The sequence below is a fragment of the Elephantulus edwardii genome, unplaced genomic scaffold, assembly GCF_000299155.1.
Source record: "Elephantulus edwardii isolate Elephantulus edwardi_28Jun2011 unplaced genomic scaffold, EleEdw1.0 scaffold00051, whole genome shotgun sequence".
Classification (NCBI taxonomy): Eukaryota; Metazoa; Chordata; class Mammalia; order Macroscelidea; family Macroscelididae; genus Elephantulus; species Elephantulus edwardii.
Window position 1 is genome coordinate 12,503,407 of NW_006399801.1, and position 9,543 is coordinate 12,512,949.

Below are 9,543 nucleotides of genomic sequence, written 5' to 3' on the forward strand. Positions count from 1 at the left end.
AACAACAACAAATTTGTCTATTTTTCAGAAAGGGTTGCTTGGTCCTTAAGATTTTCATTTTCTTTACCCCTCGGGGTTAACTAGGCCTCCCTCCAGCCGTCCGGATCCGCCCCCGTCACTGACTAATGAGGACTACAAATCCCAGGCTTACGGAGGAGGTAACCGCACATGCGGACTGACCATCTACGCCTACATTTCCCAGTGGGCCGAGCGCTTCCGCCAACGCGCGCGTGCGCTCTCCCGTTCTTTCTTCTTCGGGTTCAGGTTTGACCTACAGCGGGGCCAGGAGAAGATGGCTGGCCCAGGAATGACCGGGCTCTCCCGTCAGGTGAGCCAGCAAAGGTCTGAAAGCGAACAGGAAGGTCCCTGACGGGTGAGATCCACACCAGACTCCTTGCATCAGAGTGCGAGGCCACCCTGGGAAGCATGGCCGCCGTTCAAGGTCGTGGGACTCCAGGGAAGCGGCGGGGCGCCCCCTGCTCCCTCGGGACGCCCGCGGGGCGGGGGATGTGGGGTGACCTTGAGTCCGCCGAGCTCAGCCGCGCGCAGCAGCTGGCTTAAAGGGTACAAAAAAAGAGGGTAGCCGGACTAACCTGGACTCCGAAAAAGAGCATGCCCACCCCCCTGACATTCTTTGCTGTTGTGATAACATTGTTGTCGGGAGTTGGTGCACGTTTTAGGAATGTGTGTCATGACTGACTACATAATATTTTTATAGAGTTAAAAAGCGTTCGTCTGCACAGCTGATTGTCATAGTACATTCCAGAGCTAGGGATATTTGAAGATGACCTGTGCCCTTGCAGACGCTAATTCTTTTAAACTATATATTCCAATTTTGCCCTTTGAAACTAACAAGAACAAGCCCTGGAGATTGCAACAAACTTCAGTTTCCGAACTAGAGCCTACTCTCGATCAAACTGTTTACTTAAGTACTGAGTTTTTAATTTACAATACCCTTTGGATCCCTCAAAAGATACATTTCTTGGAAATCATGACTGGAGGCTCAAACACGGACAGATTTTCCAGTTTTGTTAAAATTTGTCAAAGAAAGTGGTTTTATACCAGAAACCTTGCTTAAGAAATTTTTGATTAATAAAGTTAGTGTTTTCTTATATTTAGGTGCTATTTCATCCCATTCTCAGCAAATTAGGAAGTTAATCGGAACATGATTTTCCCAAAAATTTTCATCTGAACTGATGATTCTCACTGAGAAAATTTACTCCTGGCTTATTAGTAAAGAACAGCTCACCCTTCTGTAATCGTATGTGATGGTACAAGGAAACATTGAAGACTAATCATTTAAAAGTCATACTTAAAGTTTTATCATTGGTTTAAATGTAGAGATCCTTCAGGTAATCTAATTTGGTCTTTTGTGTTTTGAAGGTGCGGTGCTTCAGTACATCTGTGGTCAGGCCATTTTCCAAGCTTGTGAGGGTATGTTAATTTCCATATTGTTATAATTGGAAAGTAGATAAAAGTGATTTCAAAAGCCAGTACAGTTAGGGTATGAACAGTGTTGTTACTGTTTAAACCTTTTCTTCCCCCCCCCCCCCCCAAAAAAATAAGTACAAGTGATGGGAGGAGGCTGAATACTTGGCATGTGACAGGTGACTTTTAGCTATAGACGTTTACTTCTCAGAATGTTTGTACCAACTCATAGCTGACCCTCGCATAGAAGGAATGTGCCCATCTTTCTCCCTCAGAGCAGCTGGTGGATACAAATCTCCACACGTGCCTTTTCATTGCCAGCACAGCTCCTTACCAGAGGTCCCTAGTTCTCAGAATAGTGATGGAGAATAGCTGTTACTCCATTTTACAAAAGGAGAAACAGAACTGAGGCTTTGAAGGGAAAACTTGAATGGAACAGAAATCTCATTCAAAGCCTGAAATTTTTCTGCTGCAGTGTATGGCACCAGTAGGCATTTCCATTCTTAACTGGTGGTGCTTATGTGCCATCAGGTTGGAACCGAGGCATAGCTGACCCTCCAGTGAGTTTTCAGAGGCAGGTCATTGCCCATTCTTCTTCCATGAAGCAGCTTGTAGATTTGCACTGCCTGCCTTTGAGATTGGAGTACAGTTTCTTACCACTAGTCCACCATAGAAAAAAGCTACAGTTTTGTGACAATAATTCAAGCATTAGGCACTGAGTAAATATAAAGAGCTTCTTTAAGGTAAACATTGATGAGGAGGCTCTGTAAGTAGAAATAAATATGTAAAACTGACTTTATATTTCATAACAAATGTTTTCAAAACTCTAACATGCCTAGAGCTGCCCCTCAATCAGTGTTGAAAATTTTCATGTTTGAGACATAATAGTTACACATCTCAAAGCAGTTGCATTCTAGCAAGTTACAGATAGAAAAGATACTAGACACGCCGTCATTTCACTTCATTTTACTGATGAGTTAGAGGCTCAAAGATTGAGAGGCCTGGCCAACAAGGCATTCCAAATTTGGGGCTTGCCATTTTGTGACAGCTCTTTGATAACATATTTAAACTGTTTTGTGCAAAAAAAGTGTATGTTAAAAATAATAAACATCTAGGGGAGCTCTGGTGGCCTAGTGGCAAGAAGCTGCAACTACAATCCCAGAGGTGCATGGTTCGAATCCATCAGATGCTCTGCCGGGGAAGGAGGGGCAATCTCCTCCTGTACCAGTCAGATCTGATTTGACGGTACACGCACATAAAAATAATAAAATAAAAAAAATAAATAAATAAACTAATAAACATCTGAGTCTCCCATTGACAGTAGTAACATAGTGTTTTAAATGGTTTTCTTTTTATCCTCTTTTTTAAGCCACCTATTCAGATATATGGTGTTGAAGGCCGCTATGCCACTGCTCTTTATTCTGCTGCATCTAAACAGAATAAACTGGATCAAGTAGAAAAGGAGTTAATGAGAGTAGCAGTAAGTAGCTTTCTTCTTCATTAGATTTGACTTTGCTTTTTGTGTTATTTTACCGTTAGTTACTGAATGTGCATCATTAGAGCAGAGGATGGAGACTTTACAAAACATTAAAGCATTTTCTGAGAGAAAGTTTTGTGAAACTGTGTGTATCTACTAACAAACTAAACATGTATGTGGATATTCATTTTAGGAACCAAGATTTCAGGTAAGAGGAGCTACAAATTTAAAATCAAAACATAAAATGGTAATTTAAGAAGAATTGCATTTTGGAAGAAAATTTAGAATGTTACCTTTGAAAATCTGTTCTGTAGTGTGTTACACATAGCTTCTTGTTACCTTGTGTACAAATCAGAGAGAATTTAGGATTAGGTGAAGAAACAGAAGGTGATTAAAACAGTGGCAAGTTAGCAGGTAGATGTACAGGATGAAGGGCAAGGCAAAGTTCAGTGACAATTTAATGAGATGTTTTATAAATCACATTGGTTCCTTTTAATTCATGTTATAAAACAAAATTTATATGATTGAGTAAATTAAAAGACCACATTTTTTTTTAAAAGACCACCCATGGACTACAATTAAAGATGCCCAAGTAGAAATAGTCATTGGTTTGTGCAAGTGTGTAACCCTGGCCTGATAGTAGGAGCACCACTAAGCAGTGTTTTGTGCTGAATGTGTACATGTTTAATTGAACAAAATGGAGACAAAGTATCTCTGTCTCTCACCATGCTGCCTTTGTTAGTTGCCTTCTAGTCCATTCTGGTTTATGGTGTCTGTCTGTCTTTCATCATGCTGCCTTTGTTAGTTGCCTTCTAATCCATTCTGGTTCATGGTGACTTTGTAGGCAAAGTGTCACTGCTCCAGAAGGTGCCTTGCAGAAGTATATCACCAATTCTGTCTTCTAAGGTGCCTCCATGTGGGTTTGAGCAGCCAACCTCTCAGCTGGTACTTAGCCATTTGTACCACCTAAGGACTCCTGAATCATCCAGGCCACGCTGGAAGCACCATAGTTATCTTACGTGTTAGGGCTGGGTTGGTACTTCAGAGCTTTATAGAGGGCAGAATGGAATTAGAAGATCTGCCTGGAACAGAGAGGCCTCTCTCCAGGGAATGGCAGGGAAGGTCAGCTTTGCAATCATAGCACCTTTTTGAGGCCTGCACTTGGGTGCTTGCACTTCCAGATCCTCTTGATAGATGAAAAACTAGCACATTACCCGTACTAACACATGTATGCACATTTGGATTAGGTTGACTCTTTTGACCTTTGTGACCTGCTCAAGTGGGGTTTTTTAATGCTTTGTTTTCTGTAAGCTTTCTTGAAATGCAAAAATAAATTTTAAAAATGACATAACAGGTTTTCATTTTTTTCCAAAAACTATCTAAAATGGTAAAGTCTTCTCTTAAAGGCAGAAAAATTTGCTTATGCCAATATGTGCTAATTTAATCCATGATATATACATATTAATGCTCTAAGGAGTTTAAGAAATACCTTTTTTTTTCCTTCTGTAATTTTAGCAACTTCTGAAGGATCCCAAAGTGTCTCTTGCTATTCTGAATCCTCACATGAAGCGGTCTATTAAGGTGAAAACCCTAAATGACATCACAGCAAAAGAGAGGTTTACTCCACTCACATCCAACCTGATCAGTAAGTACAAGTACTTTTTCATTTTGAGTCTCTTGAAGCTTTGCTACTTGAAATGCGAATTCTGATAGTATCATGTTATCTCGATACTTGCATCAGGACTCACTCAATGTGCTGAAAACCAAGATCTACCTCTTGACTAGATCTTCAAATATATTTTGTCACATTAAAGCTTGGGGAGCTCTGTCTAAAGGATGTAAGAATGTTTTAGTTTCTCATTTCCACCCATACAGACCAATGGGATCCATGCCAAGAAAATGTTTTTGCACAATAGCTGCCCTTCAGACCCTGAAGACATTGGCATCCTTTGGTATAACAACAGAACATTCGGATTGTTTTTCAGATACCCATGGCCTATTCAAAATTATAAGTTAAAAAAAAATGCACTTACTCATTACCCTTGAAAGTGGACTGTGTTCATTTGGGGACCCATTGGCATGTGTGACAGAAGTGTGGAGATTAGATTGCAAATGAGTACTTCTCTGTTATCTATAGTCACTGATTTAAATCTTTGTCAATGTGACAGATGTGTTTTCCAGTCATTGGTTATACTTTTTCAATAACAAATGTTCCTCCTTCATATTCCTAAGGACGTTAGTGTGGTGGTTTAAGGGCATTGAGTCTAAGCTAGCATTTTGAGTGAATGTGATTGCACAGGATCAGCCTTTTTGTATTAGTTTCGTGTTACTGAAAGACTAACTTTACCAGATCTACTTGCTGAGAATGGTCGCTTGAACAATACACCTGGAGTCATTTCTGCCTTTTCCACTATCATGAGTGTCCACCGTGGAGAAGTTCCTTGCACAGTTACCACTGCGTCTGTAAGTACACGTTTTGCTGCCATGTTTGTCTTGATGTTGTGTGCATCCCACTACAGAAAGGGGGTGGTGGTGAGGGGACTAAGAGAGGATAGGCTCAAAATCAAGAAATTGGGTTGGTGGCCTGTTGATCTCTTGAGATCCCGGTATCATTCTTGTCCCACCTTCTGTGAGCCTCTGCTCTGGAAGGTTCAGGGTATGTCTTTTGACACTTCTATAATCTAGAGTTACTCATAAGAACTATGGAGTGGTTGAAAATGTAAAGAACATTAAAATGTGTTCCAAAGTAGTGGTTTGTTCTCCATTACAGGTTTGCGTTATTTTGTAGTATAAATGTTACATTAAGCTGTTGACCGAAACTGATTTTTAGTCTTTCTTCTGTGATGGTGAATGGTTTGTTCCTCTCTCTGACCTTTGTGACCTGCTGAAGTGGGCTTTAAGAGAACCATTTTTTTAAACCCTACTAAATTCATTATTCATGGTGACTTCACTTTCTGGTGTGATCTTAATTCAATATTTTAACCAGTGCCATTTATTATGACATCAGAGCTTCACTGTACTTTGCCCTAGTGCCTGGGCACTTTCATTAAAATGAAAGAACTACTTCTGAGGTCTCTAACCTTGGAATCTTAGCCAACAGCATTGTGCGTGAACATCAGATTTAACCACAACCACCATCCCCAAAAGAACCATTATTAGATCTTTATAAGGCTATAAACACTTGTTAGCTTTTTATATTCTTGGACAAGAGATGGGGAGGATGAATTTGTAATAGATAAAGTGCTTCTTCTATACCTGCCCTTTTCATGATCTCACCTAACCAGGAAAATGAGAAGGGTGGTGGGGGATGCAGTCTGAGCATTAAATGAGTGGCTTGCTTTACACTTTATACAAGCAGGTGGCAGGGTGCTGCTTCAGGAGCAAGTCAGCTCCCTAAGCTTGCAGGTAGAAGGGTTTCACATGAAGGAGCTCTAGGGAACTGGATCTGGTGAGACATACAGTTGATAGAGGTGGTAGAACTAGGTTAAACTGCAGCTTTTTTTAAAAGCTTCTTTCTCCTTAAAGGAGATAGCAAATTCAGAGTTAGAACTACATGAACTGCAGGGGTGGAAGTAGGGTACTATCTCCTGCTGTGGGGATTTCTCCCTCTTTATCATTTCCACGTTATACTGCTAGTGTCACGGAGCAGAGACAAGCGGGGTTTGCATCTATGGGCAGTGGGTGCATTGCTGCAGTGAGGGTGCCCTCCCCACAGCCTTGAGGAATAAATGTAGCCATGACCATGAGTTATGCAGACTAAACACAGGAACTCATTAAATCTGTCTGGTGATAATTTCCAGGGGTGTATTTTATTTTATTGGAAAATTTCTCTTTTGATTTACCTAAATCCTTTTTTATCTATTCTTAGCCCTTAGACAGCACCTCTCTCTCTGAATTAAAAACAGTCCTGAACAGTTTCCTAAGTCAAGGCCAAGTGTTGAAATTGGAGGTTAAGGTAGGTTTTTAAAGGTTTTCCATTTTTCCATATTTGAAAGTTAGAATGATTATAGAACATATTGAGGAGAATTTAGATCTGATAGTGTGCTAGTTTGTATTTCTTTTATAGAAATTTGTATCGTTTTTTATTTAAATGATTACTTGATTCCATTCATAATTTTCACTCATTCTTTTTTTCCTAAATAAAGCTATGTTTACATTTGTGCAACACATTTAGACTTTCAAAGCAAATGTCACCTGTTCATTGGAGTAGTGAGATAATATCATTGTGTTTTCACATTATTTTCCTTCCCAGACTGATCCATCTATCATGGGTGGAATGATTGTCCGTATTGGAGAAAAATACGTTGACATGTCTGCAAAATCCAAGATCCAGAAGCTGAGCAGAGTCATGCGGGAGGTTATATGAAAATGTTGATGTTCTGTCAAGAGTGCATAAACCTGGAGTATCAATAAAATGTTGACCTGACAATTTTTAAAGTGGAAATACAGTGAACCATATGTCTGTCTGTATGTCTGTCTGTCTGTATCCTCCTAATCCAATGAGTTAAAAACCCCTTTTGACTGATGAAATTGTTTTGTGTATATTGAGAATTTATGGAAACTTGTGTGTGTTGAGAAGAATATTCTTTGTTGAGCCCTGCTCATATTTCAGGCACTGTCAGGTGCTGCACGTGTCTTACTGTATTCATTCAGGACAGAGCTTGGAGAATTGCTCAGCCTGCAGATGGAGTAAAGGCTCCAGGGAACCAGGTAGGTCATCAACTTCCAGCTTGCTCAACTAGTGCTCAGAGTGGTTCTTGGTTCCCCAGGACTCAGACTGGCCAGGCTTTAGCGGCAGTTTGATGCCCATTGGTCCTCCTCATTTCCTAAGACTTTGCTAGCCAACCAGTAGGCCGGGGAACAACAGATCTGATGGCTATCGCACTATATCTCTCTATAAGACTAAACATGTAACTTTACAACCACAGTGAATATGTTATTTCATTCAAATAGTGAGTAACCCTTTCCATTCCAGACTGACTACATACAGAGAAGTCCAGTGGAGGGTAAGGATCACTTGATAGAACCATTCAGAGTCACAGTACCTGTTACAGGCCAGGCACTGCAGTGAAGACTATACCCTCAGTGATTAGAAATCAGGCATTACAGTTGAGTATGTGTCTTAGAATCAGTGGCTTGGTGTATAAGACCAGACCCCTGACATCTTCAGGTCTTGATCATCTTACCTGTAGTTGGAAGAGAACTTCATTTTATGGTCTGAATTACATCTCCCAAAGCAGGGCTTAGTGGTAAAGAATTGAGACACCACCTCAAAGGCATGTGGTTCAAATCCACTGCAGCTCCATGGGAGAAGGATGGTGAATCTCCATGCATTTGGCTACTTCTGAAAACCTACTGGAGGGTCAGCTGAGGTACACACAAAGCAATAATCTCATACCTGCAGTTAGAATCCCATCTGGTAATGAGTTTTCTTGTGTTGATAAGAAAGAGTTGGTATAAGCTGTTCTTTGAGGTCTAAAAGGTGAAGGAAAGGCTAGGGAGGAGCAATGCAAACCACCTGAAGATCTTTTAAGAGCAGAAGTTTAAAAGCTGGGGCTTACCTCTAGTGTCAGCACCCTGAATTCAGTCTTCTCATCTTTTAATAGTTTGTTAAAGCTGCCCTCCTGTGGTATTTTTCTTGCAGTTGTTTTTGTTGGGTGTCATAGAGTCAAGCACACCTCATAGTGTCCCTGAGAACCATCCCTGTCCTGTCCTGTGCCATCCTCACAGTCTCTGACACGCTCAAGCCCATTGCCGTAGTCATGTCTGCCCACCCTGCAGAGGGTCTTCCTCTCTTTGGCCCATCTACTGTGGATTCGGACAGCCTGACTTGGTGTTAGCAGCACAATTCCTGACCACTCGCCACCAGAGCTCTGTTAGAGTAGCTCTAGATGATAACTAAGTAGTAGTCAGTAATCAAATCAATACAGAGCCTACGTATATAAAGTAGTGGTTACTTGGTTGACCACATTTCATTTCTCTGGGCCATCTGATCACAAGAATTGACAGATTAAACACATAGTTGGTACATAGCAGTTGGTCAACAGAGGCCTGAGGTATTCCCTGCCAAAATCTTCATGTCTTCAAGGGGTAGTTCCTTGATCCCTAGTGGGTCGTTAGGGAGGTCTCTATTTTGGGCATGTTACAAGGAGGGACTGGTCCTTGGAGAGGGACATCATGTTTGGCAGAGTGGAGGGGCGGCGAAGGAGAGGAAGACCTTTGGTGAGATGGATCAATTCTGTGACCGGAGTGGTGGGAATAAGTGCGTTTGAGATGGCTAGGTTGGCACAGGATAGAACAGCATTTAGAGTTCTTGTACATAGGGTCGCTATGAGTTGCAAGTGACTCGATGGCACATAACAACAACTAGTACAGTGGTTAAGTGCTCCTGCCAACGTACTAATTGAGTGCTTTGAACCCTCCACCTGTCCTGCAGGAGGCAATGTAGCAGTCTGCTTCCATGAGGTTATAAACTCAGTCCTACCTTTTAGGGTAGTTAGGAGACAGGAGTAGTGTGTCTTTTATACTCAAACTCGGCTGTTGTCTTCAGACCCTGAGTGACCTTCCATTCAATTTCAAGGCTGACATTGTAATAGGAGGAGATTGCCCATTTTTTCCCCCTTGAGAAGCTGGTGGAT

At 41.3% G+C, this 9,543-nt stretch overlaps 1 protein-coding gene across 1 annotated transcript; it reads left to right on the forward strand.

The window, feature by feature from the left end:
- Window positions 1-292: 292 nt before the first annotated feature.
- ATP5O (ATP synthase, H+ transporting, mitochondrial F1 complex, O subunit) lies at window positions 293-7,271 on the forward strand. Its single transcript, XM_006886743.1, has 7 exons — window positions 293-328; window positions 1,384-1,434; window positions 2,798-2,908; window positions 4,421-4,550; window positions 5,256-5,368; window positions 6,774-6,860; window positions 7,158-7,271. The coding sequence occupies exons 1-7, from the start codon at window positions 293-295 to the stop codon at window positions 7,269-7,271; spliced, it is 642 nt and encodes a 213-aa protein (XP_006886805.1).
- Window positions 7,272-9,543: the final 2,272 nt, after the last annotated feature.

Coding starts and splice junctions, on each gene's coding strand:
- ATP5O (XM_006886743.1), top strand. CDS start 293: ATGGCTGGCCCAGGAATGACCGGGCTCTCCCGTCAG. Junction 1,435..2,797: donor CATTTTCCAAGCTTGTGAGG/GTATGTTAATTT, acceptor CTCTTTTTTAAG/CCACCTATTCAGATATATGG. Junction 6,861..7,157: donor TGTTGAAATTGGAGGTTAAG/GTAGGTTTTTAA, acceptor TTTCCTTCCCAG/ACTGATCCATCTATCATGGG.